This window comes from Lepisosteus oculatus, chromosome 17 (assembly GCF_040954835.1).
Source record: "Lepisosteus oculatus isolate fLepOcu1 chromosome 17, fLepOcu1.hap2, whole genome shotgun sequence".
In the NCBI taxonomy this organism is placed as follows: Eukaryota; Metazoa; Chordata; class Actinopteri; order Semionotiformes; family Lepisosteidae; genus Lepisosteus; species Lepisosteus oculatus.
In genome coordinates this window covers 13,827,879-13,845,405 of record NC_090712.1, presented here as the reverse complement: position 1 = coordinate 13,845,405, position 17,527 = coordinate 13,827,879, and the positions used below count along the sequence as shown (strand labels likewise).

The 17,527-nt window shown below is 37.7% G+C and overlaps 1 protein-coding gene and 1 long non-coding RNA gene across 2 annotated transcripts in view; one reads left to right on the top strand and one right to left on the bottom strand.

The window, feature by feature from the left end:
• The window catches only part of LOC107079400 (uncharacterized), a 68,465-nt gene extending 63,869 nt beyond the window's left edge, over positions 1–4,596 (bottom strand). Inside the window, exon 1 of the long non-coding RNA XR_001480375.2 lies at positions 3,963–4,596. This is a non-coding gene — a long non-coding RNA (uncharacterized lncRNA). The remainder of the gene's footprint in view (positions 1–3,962) is intronic.
• A 2,464-nt stretch (positions 4,597–7,060) lies between these two features.
• six3a (SIX homeobox 3a) lies at positions 7,061–11,032 on the top strand. The gene is made up of 2 exons (XM_006638640.3): positions 7,061–7,896; positions 9,923–11,032. The coding sequence occupies exons 1-2, from the start codon at positions 7,205–7,207 to the stop codon at positions 10,113–10,115; spliced, it is 885 nt and encodes a 294-aa protein (XP_006638703.1). The 5' UTR covers positions 7,061–7,204; the 3' UTR covers positions 10,116–11,032.
• Positions 11,033–17,527: the final 6,495 nt, after the last annotated feature.

Here is a 17,527-nt window from a genome sequence, read left to right as displayed (position 1 = left end):
TGAGGTGTGGAATAATGATAAATTATACGAATATTAATTGCAGCAAAGCTTGTTGACAGCTCAAGTATTAGAATTCAGAGGTAGGGATTAATTGTACCGAGCAGAACTGGTCAGGCCTTTTCTGAACTTGTGCTCGGTAATTACAATATCTCCACCTCTGACATCTGCCCCGCTTCCAACCGAAGCACTTGTAACGAAGTTTGACAGAATAGACTTGAACACTCCTAACATTATCCGCCGAAACTGAGTGGTGCGTGTGACTACGAAGCCATTGCTAAAGTCAACAGTAATAACAACTTGGTCAAAAATGAATAACTGTTAATATTATGTTTATTATGTTTATGTCTATCTGTATTATCTCACTCTTTTACACAGTCTTATATAATCTCATCAAAAACCTTTATAATCCTGCCTTTTTTAAATGATAAAGCCCCTTTATCATATGAATCAACCTTTCCCTTTGTATGGAAATAAAACTAATAAGGAAAATGTGACATGAAATTATTTCACCGTGTATCAAAGACTCACGGAATATATTGATGTTGTTGGACAATCATGTGATTTAATCTGGGGCGTGAGCAATATATCCGTTACATTAATTTTATATTAGGCATTATACCCAGGTACCTGGAAGAGCCATCGACTCAACACAGCATCTAACCACGGCAAGATAAGTCGCCACGCTGCTTATCACCGAAGTACTGCTTCAAAAGTAGATTTTAGAGTCATTTGTTTCACATTAGCTCCAGTTTGGAGAACAGGGAATGAATAAGAAGGGGTCGAATTCAGACCAATTCTACTAGTCCGATACGCAGATAAGGAATGTCACGTTTGTTTAAAGAAAACAAACTAATCTGGTCGGGTTTATGATTATGCGCACTAAAGACGACAGGATGCACGTTCTGCCAAAAAGTGTTATTATACATCAGATAAAACACACGAGCTTCATGTAGCTTTATTAATGAGGCTTACATATTATTTCTGAAAAACCACGCCGGTTCCAGACATGTGTGTTGAAATGATCCAAACAGTGCTCATGGTCTGAAAATAATCAACATGTTTCAAATAAAAAACGAGATTCTATGTCAAAATTATGTGATTAAAAACAGCAGCAATAAAAATATAATTTATATTTTCTCTACTTGGCTTGCTGCTTATCGTATAAGAAGCGTCAACAAACATATTTAAAGATTTGATCATTGTGATACCTTTAATCTTGACCGCTAACCGGAGTCTACACAATAATCATTGTTTACTGAAAAATATATATATATGTAGCCGGTATATGTACACATACAAACGCTATTTAATTGCAAGGGGAAATTAAAATGGAAACGATTCGTGTGTAGCTTATACATTTTGTGCAAGACGGAGAATTAGAAACGCCCTTGAAACAAGCTCAAGTCAATCAGAGAACACCTCGAAATGAGAACTATTATCCTGACGAGAAGCGGGGTTAAAAAATCCACAGACTAAGAAATTACTGTGTATACATTAGCATAAGGGTACACTATTTTATTACAGTTAGTATTAGCAAGATTGCTATTTACTCTGAGTGCTAATCCGTGAGGCTAAAACCTTTCGCTTGACTGCCTCCTCGTCTGCCGTATGCATCAGGGCCCGTGGAAATCAATGCATGAGACTGCATAAAGGCCATTAATATAATCGCGTACAGTCCACCCTATGGCAGCTGTAATTCTGCTGACCGAACGATATGACTGTCTCTCTTTCCATTCTGAAAACGTTCCACATTCATCCAAATAAACTCTCGAGAGTGTCAAGTTATCATATATTAAAAACGGGCTGGTGTTAATATACCAACAGATTAATTAACGCTGCCATTGAATGAAACGCGCTCTAGTTTAGCTAGACTGCCCTTTTGAGCGCCCGGGCTGTGGCTTGCAGGAAGAAGAAAAAGAAGAAAAAAAAATAAAACAAACCTTTTATGCTCGCCTGCGTCTCCCTTGGGGAGGTCCATACATTTGTTTCGAATAATTTACTTTAAGAACTGAAAAGACTAATTGATTTTTAAGTGCTAGCCCAGTGGGAGAAAAGGGGGGGAGGGGACGGGGGGGCATCTTAGAAGTCGTATAGGCAAATGTGAAGGTTTACCTGGATAAACCAGCAATGAAGCGTTGTTAATTTGGCACAAATCGCACTGGGCATCTGTAAAAAAAAAGGCAACTCTGGGGAGCATTTATTTAGCAGCAGTTAAGTGAACTTTTCGTGACTACAGCAGACTGAGATGTCAAAGCCGACTGACCAAATAATACATGATAGCGCCGTATGATATTATACTGTGTGAAATGTCTTTCACAGCCCACCCCCCCCCCAACACACACACCACCCCCTCTCTCACTGAATTACATTGGTGCACCCCTCCCCCCCAAAACAGAATCATCACCGGGGAGTTTCGCATTTTAACCCAGTACCAGTGCTTCTCTGTGGAACCGGAAAAAAGAGGGCCTGCAGTTTCAGTCTCCCGGTTCCATTCAGAGAAGAAGCTTCGAATGGATTCATTAGAAGTAACGAGTTGACATAAGGTAAATCTTACATTGAGGCGCCATTCTTTCTGTCCGCGGAGCGCCCTCATTAACTGTCGCTAACAAGCCGTGCAAATACACTGATTGGACAGCTTTCGTATAACTCTCCGGACTTAGCAGGATGCCCACTTAATGAGACCACACAAAAAAAAGTAGAAAACTTCATTTTTTTTACATAAAGATGGAAAGAGTGGAACTTTGCCGCAACAGATAAACTTTGTTTAAACAGGGTTTTGTGATAATAATATAATTGCGCGAAATCATTAAACATGTAAAATAAAAGGTGTTTTAATCCGTTCTTATAGTTAGGTGATTATTGGGGAAAAAATACGAATGTCCAAACGCTGTCTTTCAATAAAAAACGGTGACATTTTATCTTGAAAACTGAAGCTATTAAATGACTGTTTAACAGCACCGGTCTTCGTGTGGTAAAGAAAAACTAAACGTAGCATAAGTTTCCTTCATTGTATATTAAGTACATTTTCCCGTTATTAGCAATTGTGAAAACCGATGGCGAAAACCGTTTGTTGATGTCCGAGAATGATTTATTGTTATAAGGACCTTTGCCTTTCAAAAATATTTTGATCCATATCTTCCCTAAGCAATAATGGATCACAATAAAATTACGCGTGATTGGATTTCGCTAATACGCCTCTCTGCACGAAAAAAAAACTAATAAAAATACTAAAGCGTTTAAGTCGGTCGCTGAGAAGTTGCAATGATATCTTGCCACACCGATCCACATATTATTGCTGGGAAAATGAATTAATCAAGGCTGTTTGGACAGGATAAATGATGTCTACATCGCAGTGTGCGGTTCCACAGAAGGTATAAAAATGTCATACTTCGGTCGTTTGAAAACCACTGAACGACTGAAACTTGGTTTACCGTGGAGCTTAATACACAAGAGAAGCTAAGCAAATAAAGACTGTCATTTGCGCCCCGTCCTGACAGCAATACAAAGCTACAAGCAACACCAATCTATGAGGATCCTAGAAGACCGAACTCTATAATGTAACCTACCTCGGAGTGCACAGCGGATCATCGCAAGGAAAATAAAGACATAATGGTTGTTATTTGATTATAAAAGCACCGGAGGAGAATGTGGTCTTTTACGTTTTTAACCTTTTTTGTAATTCAAGCAATGAACCCCTTCTTTTAAACAACTTTAAAGTACCGCTTCAGATGTTGTCAGGTAGACTCGACCGTCCTGTCTTCAACACCAAATGATAACCCGTGCGCACTTCACATAAAAATATAATTTATTCAAAATATATATCGTACAGCCCCTTTCAAGTGGCACACCGAGCACTCGAAGAGTCGGAAAATATTTTATTTCTCTTTAAATCTATGTAAACACTGACAGATAATTACATCGCAACAGGGGACGGGCTCTACGCCTGCCTATAATAAACTTACAGGATCCGGAAAGGATTTCCACTTCGGTACTCAGATACTCTTCTCCTGTAACGTAGCAATCTTTTCTCCGGACGGTTTCTCTTCCGTGAAATGATTTTTGTCCAGCGCCTTCCATTCATTGTTAGAGTGGAGACTTGAAAAAAAATCTTGCCCTATTTTTCTTTTTTTTTTATTTCGGACTGAAGGCAAATATGTTAGAGCACATATATGTGTGGGTTCCCACAAGAAGCCTGCCAAGCAGTTTCATTGACCGCTGCCTCAGCGGGCAGTCGTTGTCTTCAAAAATCCATTTACACCCGGTCCTCCTCACACAAAGCTTGAGTGCCAATAATTATCTGCTCGTACCTTTAAGGATAAGGGAATTTGCCTCTAACCGGTTCAGAAAGGAACTTAAAACCACCGAGTATCCCAAAGTACGCAACATTTAATTTCGAATATCCGCATTCTTCTCATTCTTTGATAGGAGATTACCGTATGATCTTTTTTTTTCCAAGTGCCTCTTTACGAAGCAAAACACTTTCGTTAGTGGCTGACACCGTATGACGCTTTACAGTTTTCTTGATTTCCGAAATATTGCAGATGAGCATCCTGAAAATGTTGATGCAGACATCACAGAACCAAGCAGGGCTTACGAATGTGAAGTTTGGTAGCGTTTTGAAACCCAGACTACAGAACATTTTCGTTCTCTCTCTGACGGGTTATTTCTGCCTTTCGTGTCAAAATGATAAATACAATAATTCAAATAGAAAACACGGAACCTCTGAATTACTGCTGTACTGAACAATAAATCTATAGCTACGAAGCCGGGTCAAGGTCAATTAATACATCTTGTACCACATTAATGTTACTGTTAACTTAGTCGTGTATTGTAAAGACAGAAGCGGACAGCACAGTAAATAAACAAAGATCGACCTAATGATTTGTCTGCATTGAATAGCGCGTCTCCCGCTGGTTACAGTTAAGGAGGGAGCATTCCAAGCTTGCGGATAAGCAGACAATCAAACCAGGTGAATAAACTTGTTTAGGGGTGTTAATTACATGCTTAACGCAAACAAAAGGCTGTGTACAAGAATGTTATTTACCACGGGTTTTCAAACAGCGGACTTACGTTTCAGCGCACGATTTCTGTTGTAATTACCCCGAAATTGAGCCTACAACGTGACTCTTAAAATTAAACACTTCCACACACACACATATATGTCATATAGATAACCACATACACACGTAGATATATTAAGTTTTAAGGAACGAAATTCAAAACACCAAAAAGGCCTCACCAACATTGTAGTATAAGTTACTGAAAAAACAGGAGGTATGGGAGTACTTTGTGTAACTTCCATTGCAGGAACCTTTGCAAAAGGACCTATTCAAACGCCGATTGGAATTACCTCACGGAGTCCGGTGTGACAGGAGCTCACACAGGAAGGATCCGTACCTCTCTCCACCCTTACTAACACCGCAGCATGCAGATCTCGACAACTGCGCATAGTTTTCGTTACTAAGTATGGCGTTATTACTACGCTAGTTATTATTGTTTACAATTCCACGCAGTGTATACATATATTTCATTCATACATGCTTAGTTTTCGGTTTGTCGAATTTGGCACTAGGCTGGTTCCGTGCATTAGCAGAAATCTGCCTAAGAATGTAGAAAAAAAATCTAAAACGTTTTGAATTCCTCAATGATTTTTGTGGAAAGGCGGCTTAGGATAATTATTTCAGCTTTATTGAGGGCAGATTAGTTGAAGTCTCGATGCCCTGTTTCAATACGCCTTGTATATGCCTTTACAATGTATGTATTGTTCGCTACTGTGTGTGAACTCATTCAAAATATACACTTTTTAACACCAAGCAAAGTCCTGTCCAAATATACACCACCAGGGCAGGATGGGCGCCTGTAGCCCATACAAATCACCGTAAATCACACTCGCATAGCTACAGCAAGCAAACAAAAGACTGGCCAAATCGAGGTGCTGACTAAGCCTTCAAATAAAACGAAACGCTAAAATAAATTTAAAACTATTAACAAGTGCTATGAATTAGCGAAAAGCATTTGGGTAAACATTGCACTACGGTTCCACTACTTGTTTAATGCTAAAAAAAATGCAATGCAGGCCTATAAACACATATGTGTAGTGTATTTATTATTCATGAGCTTGTGGTAAACATGTGTCATTTCTATTTTACCAAATCATTTTGGTTACCAGCGGTAAGTAACTCTCTCTTACACAGCGCAGTAATATTCATTCACCTTTAAGTCAATGTTTGGAAACACTTAAACTTGGCACCAGGCCAGCCCTGCTGCAGACAAAAACAGTACCAGGGTCTGGACCTGGATGGATCTTCATTGCAGTTGTTCCTGAAGGGGTACTTCTGATCAGAGAGATCCCCAACTAAAAGAAAACACACATTCAAACCCATTCCAGAGGCTGTGGTGATACTGGCGTATGATCAGATGTAACAAATACTCTTCGGTACACCATTAAAGTCCCTTACATCTTACGCTAATATTAATAAAGCCCTTCGTAATAAAGTGTACAAGCCCGCGAAGATCTAAAGCAAAATTTAATTCTGCGACGCGCCTTCGCTGGCATGGTCAGTGCTATTAGGATGAGTCTAATGATCTCATCTTTCCTTTCTTTCCCAGAATTAATAGTGTTCAGATGGACCGAATGAAGCGAAACTACGTGCAAATCATGTGTAAATTGACTCGGTTAGAAGCCCTTTATTCAAATGTGTATTCCAGTATTCCAGCCTGCCCCATTTGGCACCCCCACAGCCCCCTCCTGCACCCACCCATTCCTTTTCCCTACATATCTTCTTTAGCTCTAACGAGCCTCGTTAAGATCGCAATAATATTCCACCCTCTAATTGCTCATCCCATTCAACAAATACGCGAACATTGGCTTTTTACTTCATGTGAGCCTGTGTAGAGGGAGGGGAGTGTTGAGATTTGAGTTTCTGATAACCCCCCGTGTGTGCAGGCGAAGTGGTGAAAGCCTCTACGTACTGGCTAATGATTGGCACACTTGACAGTGATTGGCAGGGCTGCCATGACAACCTTACAACGACACCAAGAAGACCAATAGAAAAGCGAAACAAAATGTTTCAATGCTACACTCACGGTGGATTTAGGGGAGATATTATGAGGCTGGTGTCATTAGGCGATAGCTATTGAATCATTCAATCTTGACTCGTCGTTTCTTTTCCTTGATATTTTTCTTTCTCTCTCAGGTCATTCCATGGTTTTCAGATCCCCTTTAGAGCTTTATCCCTCCCATTTCTTCCTGCCAAACTTCGCTGATCGCCCTTTGGTTTTGGCGAGCAGCGCACCCAGCGCCAGATCTCCCGAAGAGTTGTCAATGTTTCAGCTACCCACTCTCAACTTCTCTCCGGAGCAAGTGGCGAGCGTCTGCGAGACGCTGGAAGAAACCGGAGATATCGAGCGACTGGGACGGTTCCTCTGGTCCCTGCCCGTGGCACCGGGGGCGTGCGAGGCGATCAACAAACATGAGTCTATCCTGCGAGCCCGCGCCGTGGTTGCCTTCCACACGGGGAATTTCAGAGACTTGTACCACATCCTGGAGAACCACAAGTTTACCAAGGACTCCCATGGCAAATTGCAGGCCATGTGGTTAGAAGCGCACTACCAGGAGGCCGAGAAGTTGCGTGGTCGCCCCCTCGGACCGGTAGATAAGTACAGGGTTCGGAAGAAGTTCCCACTGCCCAGGACCATCTGGGACGGCGAGCAGAAGACCCACTGTTTCAAAGAGAGGACACGCAGTCTGTTAAGGGAGTGGTATCTGCAGGACCCGTATCCCAATCCCAGCAAGAAAAGGGAACTGGCTCAAGCCACTGGACTCACTCCTACACAAGTCGGGAATTGGTTTAAAAATCGGAGGCAAAGAGACAGAGCGGCAGCTGCAAAAAACAGGTCAGTTCGGTTTTGTTCTAGTGCTGTAAGGCGCAGGAAACAACGCACTCGCCAGTTCCCTCAGATAGAAAGGAGAAAACGGCTCGAAAGATATTTCAAGTTAGTTGAATTCTTTCTGGAGAAACTGTAGCTCAATAAGATATCGAATTCTGAAAAGAAAAAAAAACAGTACAACAGACTAAGAAAAACTCATTTTTATTCTCATGTATAAAAATAACACTCATGGCATTACAAGCCATACTGCTGTTTACAGGAGAGATCGCAATCAAAGCTATTACAGTTACAGAGTGTGCAATCACAGCACTAAACAGTAAAACATTTCCCTTGACTCAGAGTATTAGAACAGAATTTCTAGTTATTGTAGATATGAGAAAACTAAAAAAGCAGCAAGTAAAAAGTGAAACCGCTGCACTTAGGCTACAACACTTTTGCACTTAGGAAAAACATTTCACTTTTCAATTACAACACCCCAAATCTGATTTTACAGCTTTAATACTTTGGGAATAACAGTGGAAAATATGCAAAGTTATTGTTATCTAAAGAGCAAGCATTTTTAAATAAAACGTTTACTTCTACATATATATAAGCAATAACAATTATACTTCATTGCAAACGTACATGGTTGTTAAATAGCATTAATGTTTAAGCATTAAGTATTTTAGGTACAAAGGAAGGAATGAATAACAACAAAACAAAGGTTCAAGAGTAAGGAGGTGCTAAATTATATCTCAAAATTAAACTTCCCGTAGCAAACCTGTAAATTCTCTCTTATCTCGACCAGGGAAAGTTTTTGAGAACTACCCAGCCTTTAAGAGCTGAGAAAGACATTGGAAAAGATCACACAAGGAAATATGGCTTCTACCTAGAGCTCCCAGGAAGATGGTAAATATGAGGGAGCTGATATTATACACTGAATTCTAAATTAAACTACTATTTAGAAGAAACCCATTCAAAATATTTTTTAAAGAACTGGATGAAGTAATAATTATTACTTTCCCTGTAAATAATCATGGTATGATATAATTTGTAAGAAATGCATTTATACTTGCATCACAAAAGAGGTGATCTTAAGTACATGCATCTAAAAGTTTTAAATTATTATTGTAACTATAATCATCATCATCTTTTGGTAATTCAGGCGCGTTCAATAAAGGGCTAAAATTGTCAGATGTTTGTTTTTATAAACCTCCTCGTTCTTCATACTGGTTTATTTATTTTGCTGAAAAACGTAAGTTAAATACTCTCACCTATAATATCTAGTTTAATTTTTTTAAATGTGTTTTCTTCGGTCCTTGAAGACTGCACTTATTCCAGTGGAAATTATTTAGTGGCATATCTATAAAAATGCATTTCTGGAGTATTTGTCTTGCGTTGAAAGCATTGAAAAGCGTTGAAAGCATGTGTCCACGTGGTGTACTGAAAGTAATGTAAAACAAAAAATCAGCTTATTATGTTTTTTGATAAAGACATCTACCACCTTTTATAGTATCTGAAATTAATTATTATGTTGCATCCATTGAAATATGTTTATTTTATAAGGCTTTCATTAATATAGAGTTTTAAGCACTCTTATCTTTAATAAGTCCCATTAACTTATACTATAGAAATAAGACGTCATATTATTAAACAGCTCACATTACGCCTGTAAGAGACTGGAGAACCAGAATATGGTCAACATTATTCCCGTGAAACCAGTAACAAATAAATAAACGTGGCCGTGAACATCTTTCTATGCTCATTTGCTCAAAGAGTGCACGCGGGCTGTATCAGGGGCACTGCTTTGTTAAAAAAAACATACGATTTTGCGTCCCACTTTATTGTAGACAAACAAAAATGGTGTACAGTTTTCGTTTTTTGTATACCCATCTTTCTTTAATACAGACAGGCGATTTAATGAATATACGGTTAGACGCGTGCACGCTCCAATGCATTAGAATTTAGCATTTGCACATCGATGCATTGAGATGTGTACTAATTACGATGTGTGTTTTTTTTTCCATTTTTTTCCTTCTGTTATTTTCATCAGGCTCCAGCACCAAGCAATAGGACAAAATGGCATGCGATCGCTGTCAGAATCCGGGTGCACCCCGCACAGTTCGGCTGAGTCCCCGTCAACGGCGGCCAGTCCGACCACCAGCGTTTCCAGTATGACGGAGAGAGTCGAAACGGGCACATCCATTCTTTCTGTAACCTCCAGTGACTCGGAATGTGATGTATGATACGGAAAAGAAAGAATTAAACAGGGAATACGGACCTGAAAAGAACAAAAAACTGAGACTATATAAAAATATCGGGGAAGAAAAAAAGGACCAATTGGTATTATTAAGAAAGAGAGACAAGCACGTCTTTTGCAAGCGCTTTCCATGGACGCACACCTTTCCCAACTCCCCACCACTAATTGCATGATATTCTTTTGTATCTGGGAAAATAATAACCTGCGTTCAATATTTTTACAAGGAGCGCCAAGAAGAGGGAATAACCAGATGTTTATCGCCTTTTTTAAAAAAAAAAATCTCTCTCTATCTCTGTTTTAGTCCAAGTGGTGATGACGGTCAACCAAGATGCAATCCTCTCTCGTTTTATTTTATGTTCATCAGACAATCATTCGATTCGTAAGCACCTTTTTTTCTACACTTCTGTCACTGCCTGTGTGGGTACTGGTCAAATGTGGAACCGAATAGTTATGACTGTATCAGATTTTTATTTTTATTTCAAGATTTTATATGAATTATGTATATCTAAAATAATGCGATCATTCTCCCAGTCTGTAATATATGTGTAGAGAGATGCTTGTATATGATACTGCTGTTCTTCTCTATCTCCTTTTCTATTCTTGTTCACTATTCTTGGCTTGGTGTTCCTACATAAAATATTTGTCAAAACGTCTGACGAAGTGCTATAGGTTTTCTGTTTTGTTATGATTTTTTAAAGGGGAATACGGCGGTAGATTAAAAAAAAAACATCGAGTGCTATTGTTCACTTTTATGCAAAAGCTATTTGGAGTATTTTTCTGCGACCTGTCAGGAATCCTCCAAGTTCGCTTAGGGCGCTTATTATTCAATGTTCCTTTACCTGCGTGTTTATGTTCATGTTTATGTATAAATTTCTAAATCAAATACAGTATTCCATTTTCTTATGTTCTGCTGTGTTTCTTTGGCGTCTGAAAACTGAGTTCTCATAAAGACAACACAGTACCGTGCACAGCATTAAAACAAAATTGCAAAATCAGCGTTTTGCTTTTCTCATACTTAGGATAACAACCAATAGAAAAAGTAGCAGTGACATTAGTTTTAACAGTATTTCGAAAGGGCTGTAGCTCGAGATATACAGTACATGTTAATATATGATACGCAGGTCTGTTGTTTTTCGAACATCTCTGTTCTAATACTTGCAATACTCTAGGCTACGGTAATGTGCACATACACATCAAACTTTGTCTCGTGCAGCAGAGGGACTATACCTTCTTTTGTTTACGGTCACTAATGAATACAGAAATTAAGCAAACGCGCCACTAAATCGACTAATCATTGTGAGCTCCTCCCATGCTCCGAACTTCCATTGTAAAACCGTGAAAGCCTCTTTATTTACAATGCTAGTAGTGTTCCAAGCTGTTCCATAAGACATTAATCTACACAATAATAATAATAATAATAATAATAATAATAATAATAATACACGAACTTGAACACTTGTGTGATACATTATGTTTTGAAACTTTTGTACCTCCGATTTGTCAACCTCAAAAACTCTCCAAACGCATCTTTACCTACATTGGCTTGGTGAGGTTTATTATTGAGCAACAGTTACGTTTACTGGCGAGCCAGCTGCTAAAGTGTCCTCGGTAATCATCCAGAATAGAACAACACATTCATTTAGATGACCATAATGGCGAGTTATTTGAATCGGCCATGCTGGCGTTTTTAATAAAGTTACTTAGTTATTTTTGTATTTATTCTGCGTAAAATTGTAAAAATGGCTGTACACAAAGTTCAGTGTTGAGACTTTAATAGCGTGATTTGTTAAACAAAAATTTAACTATACATGTAAAGTACATCTCCACAACAATAGATTCAGCCTACAAATGATTATTTTTAACCCTCGTCGCCAGCTTCGTTAACACCACTGTTAACATCCTGGGTTAATGCTTAATGCTTGGGGTGTGTTTATAAGGAATACACTTATACGATGTATTAATATAGGGCTTAATGAAACGACTGATTTAGCTTATTTTCTGGAATAAATCAATGATTTCCACAACCTGTTAATCAAAATATTAAAATGTTAACACCTTTCAAATTAGGAACTTAATAATTGAAACTAGAACTGCTGTAATAATACTGTAGTTCTTGATACTGTCCCTTCTCTTTTCGAAAAACAGGTGACGCGTGATGTTCTTATTTTTTGTTTTTCGAGAGCGTTTATCATCAGATTCACTGAAGTTTCAAAATAAAACATAACGCTATTTTTGAAAACTGTAGTTATAAATAAAAATATTGAATATTTCCCATCACACAGAGCTCTCGTACACAGTATATATTTAAGTTTAAAATGAGTTTTTGTAAACCCAATGTTTAAACATTAATGTATGTAGCGTGCATTTGTCCTCCTTCGTATCTTTTTGCAGAAAATATAGCAATACAAATTATATTCTGAAGTCTTCATATATATAGTTTATAAACCAGAAAGAATAAGCAACTGAGGAAATTTGAGAATCACACTCCTTAAAACTCCAAACGAACCAAGTATTTCTACAGGCTATTCGACAGCAGTTAAATTTAAATCACATAATATGATGTAAATTGTATTTCAGAACTGCATTGCATAGAATTTGAAATCAATTAAATCACTAAGGTCTTAAATACGTTCATTATTAATTCCGTATTTTTGCAGCTTGAGAATGAGAGCAAGCAACTTCGACACGGACTCGCTGTACGTCACCGCGCATGCGCAGTATAACACGGGCTATAACTTTTTCCCCCTTCACAGTGATTCTACACTCTTCATAAACAGACCGTTTCAAATTGTGCGTTTCGGCAGCTTCATTCCTCTTGCAGTCTGTTTTGACCTTTATGTCCATTTAATGATTCCGCAAAAACCTAGAGAGTAATCGAACAATTTCGAAGGAAATGTGAAGATGTGACCTAATACTGTATTATTTTAAAATAAAATAAAATACATTAAATGAAAAATAAATATAAAATTCCGCACCGTGGCGAGATTTGCATAAAACATCAATAGGTGACTGTTGTTAAATCTATGAAAATCTGCATTTAAGCCCTTTTCACCCACTAAATCCATCTGTCCGGGAAAGATAGGGCCTATCACAAACAGCTAACCTGCTCGCCATTGCTGATCTTTATCGGCCTCTCCTTCACAATCTCTATTAGTTTATTGGCCATGACAAGCACAGACCTTGATTAAGAAGAAATTAATCGGAAGCTGAAGAGCAGTTTATCAATACAGGGGATACGACCATGACATTAAATCCAACAGATCGCTCCAAATGAACACTTTAATGGGATGTTAAATGTTTTGTTTTCTTTTATGTCTTCAGGTTTTCCTACGGTTATAATAGTTTAACAACAGTAACTAATAGTACTAACAGTCACCCTAAGACTCTGCTTTTGGCTACGTGTATCAGAAAGGCTATATAAATAAGGAATTTATATAATTTTGACATTTCCAGTGTCCCAAGGTGAACGCCTAGTATTTAAATTATACAGCACGTAAAAACAGCACGTTTTCTCCTTTCTGTAGGACGAATATTATTACAAATGAGAACTCATTTTTCCCCCTTAGCTTAATAAATAGCCTGTTAACTTATCAACGTGTAAGCAGTGAATGTCAATTTTTGTATTAGTTCTTAAGTGTTGTTGTTAATGTTGTTCACTACATTTACGTTCACTGTTCAATCTCGTTCTAAGAAAAATACGTCAGCCTTTGCTAACCCAGATTAAAACCGAAATCAATGTACCCTTCGGTGCCGGGTATGAGTGTGCTTCACACAATTTGATGAGGGTTTACATAACAAGCAGAGAAAGCACGGAGCATGAGGCAACTAAAATAAGAGAAGATAGTCACGGATTTTTTTTCTGTCCTGTGCACATGTATAGTCAATAGTATATATTTCAAAAACAGAAGAATAGATTATTTGTCCGATTCCCATAACCTTGCGCGTATGCAGGCGAAAGCTCTTTCGCTGCGGCCTGCAGTGAGAAAGAACTGTTCTGCCCTGCTTTTTCTCCGATTTAATCGGTTAACTGCACACAACTTTCTATTCGTGTTTATTCATGCAGCTCTCATTGAGCTCTAGTTCCCTCTGACCTGGATTCAGCGCCTGCAGAACCGGCAGAATGGCTCAGACTGCAATCACTCTTGTAGGATGAGAGACTTTTACTTATTTATGTTTTCATGCAACCTCATAAGGTAAGATGTCGCACTTGAACATATTATGTAACAAAATTAATAAAACGCCTTTCTGATTGCTGGGCTACTATAGACGTAGAGTCTGTCTTGTGTTTAAAGTCGTTATGTTTATTCATACTTCATGTGAAAGAAAATACGTACCAGCTTCCCTTAGCCTATATAGACACTGTGGACATTTCAGCAAATCTTTAAATCTATCGTTCGTGTAATTTTTGTAAATATCTTCAGTTTCAAATTTTTTTTTTCTTAAGGTTGCCGCCGGTGAAACCGAGTCTCTATTTTACTCCGTGTATTTGCTGCAGTAAGATTTAAAGTGAATAAATAAGTTATATTAACAAATGTACTAGTTTATTTTAGAGGTTAGTTGCTTCCTCATTAACCTTTAATTTATTAATATTACTCTTTATTTTCTTTAATAGGCAATAGAAAGATAAAAATAAGTTAAAATTGTGTTTATGGTAGCGTCAATTAATATATATATATTATAGTAAGAGAAGCTTCTTTTTGTACTCTACATATTTTATCTGCAGTTGATCAACCGCTTGGCCATATTTTCAAGTTCTGTAGTCAAGTTACTTACCGGGGATTCTCTGTGCACGACGAACGAGAACAGGGATGTGCATATGAGGCATTCATATATTTTTATTTTATTTGTACGTGGCTCTCAGTTTTGCTTCTGGGGGAGTGGGGGACAAGTTATTCTGAACAAAAGCTATTTTAGAAACTTGAGAAAACACCCTATTAGTTGCGGCCTCTGCCTTTATTGCCATAAATCTTCAATCGTCTGTTATACCCTCCGCTATGCTAGTCCTGTGATAAAACTTTCTTTAAGACTACTGGGATTTAAAACTGTAATTCTATTAAATAGTAATTGAAGGGTCACGAGAGGCTATGATACAGGATCAGCATGTATAAGCCGGTCGTTTGAACTTTAATTTGGACCCATAGGCAGATGGGATCACAGCCTTTGTCAGATGCTTACAGATTTAAAACTGGTCAGCACAATGACCAAAATGTTTTAATACAGATTAATACTCCCCTTAAATAAAACATAAAATCAACTAAAACATCAGTCTTTCATATGAAATTCACTGCACCTTCTTCGTTAACGATGGGTGACTAAAGGCCAGCGTTGCACAGGTTACTGGTCATTTCCACCTACAGTCAGAGAAGAACTGGGCTATAGACAGGGAGTGGCAATGACATAAATATCATATAAGATATGTCAACTCAATTACTAAATAAATTATATATATAAACTGAAGCTTACAGAAGTAAATACGCTATTATGGAGGCAATTCTGATGGAATATATTTGCGCACATTCACGCATTTACAGTATATTAAGTATTCGTGAAAAGCACAAAGACTAATGTTTTCAGATTTCACTTTACTTCCACTAAATAATACACGTTAGCGTGTAAAATGCTATTACAAGTTTACAATTAGCTGTGTTTGTGGCAAGGATTTATTAGGGTTCAGGTGGCAAATGGTATAAGCGTCAAGATCTCCTGTCTAATAAATATCAGTTTGGAAACATTGGATGATTTCCAGGCAAAGCTGGTCGGCAAATGCTACACTGTCAGATGTGTATTTACTATCATAACTAATGTAAGATCATTATTAAACAGACATTCTCAGCAGCACAGTTTAATGACGGCCCATGTTATTAATAACCGAGTGCGTGCTCTGTTTTGTCTAGACGGAACTGCCAGCACTAGTGCTAGAGTCCATGCATCTCCTTACTGAGATATATGCCTATTTTTCATTCTCAAATTAGCTAACACTATCTAGAGGCTTGCTCGCCAGAGGTCAGCTTAACATTCTGGAAAACTTTTATTCGGTCGGGGTGCTGCATGCAAACTAAAACAAATATGTAACGAGGAGAAATGTTATTTCCTCAAAACAGAAAATAAAATAAAGAGGTGTACTTTTGGGATCCGTGGTGTTTCTGTCAGGCGTTTTCAATACGTTTTCAAATAAGCAATAAGCGATTCAATTTGTAGCAAAATAATGTAAAACCAAATCGGTTTAACATAATAGCTAAGAAGATGCAATATAGACTCCTTCGGCTATATATATATACAGCAATACGTGTGAAACATTTCCCAGCAGTGCTGAAAATAATTAAAAACAAAACACATTTGACCTCAACTCATTTATCCTCAACTATCCTGGATATACATAAACACAGTTTTTATATAAAAGTACAATATATTGTTATTCTGTGTTAAATATTAAGAATTAGTACATTTAGTATTTTACATCAAGAAGAATATTTCAGGTAATTTAGGATTCTGCAATGGTTATTTATAAACCTAAAGGCATAAGGTTACTCTAGAAAGGAAAATAGAATAAAAAACATCTTTGAAATTGCTATTCTATGTTTTGTGAAAAGTTAAAATAGTACTTATAAAAATAATTTCACATGTAGGAAATACATCCACATTCTATGGTTGAACGTGACTGATAATGCATTTCCTTACTTTCAGTCTTCATAGCGCTCCATACAATCTGCCGCGTACGAATATGTCTTAGAATGTAGTATGATAAACGAAGCTTCCACAAAAGGTACCATTAAAAACATTTTTCCTCTAAAAGATGGCGTGTGTTACTACCACAATCTGGATACAATAGAATCATTAATGTTTTATTTACAGGACACACGTCTACGAAGTCAACTGCAGCAATCAGTTTCCCCCTCGAAGTAAATATTTTTAGTTGTATCCTGCGCGATGCACAATTTACAGATTAGCTTTATTCGCATCTATTTAACATTTAGGCACATATCCTTCGTTATCAAAGTAAATAATTAGGTTACAAGTGCATTCGGCCATATTTTTAAACATCTGTTAACTAGTGTCTTCTGGACAACTCCCGTCTTCCTTAGTAGAAACATAAAATGTACAATTAAAAAAGGTTGTCAAGTGCTAATATAGCACAGTTAACTAAGATGCTCTTGTCTCACACTGTGTTTTTGGATAACGCGGAAGGTTCACGAGCATTTTTCACACGGTGGCCTCGGGTTTTATTATGACCAGGAGCAAAAACAAGGAAAGAAAAGTTGAATAATGTGACGTCACTTTCATACCATCTTCTAATTCCATCTGCGAGAATGTAATTAAATTACATAGAGATGATGTTTTTATATCTTTGATTAGTGGCTCAGGAAAGGTGTTTGAATGATTTAAGACGCTTATTAGACA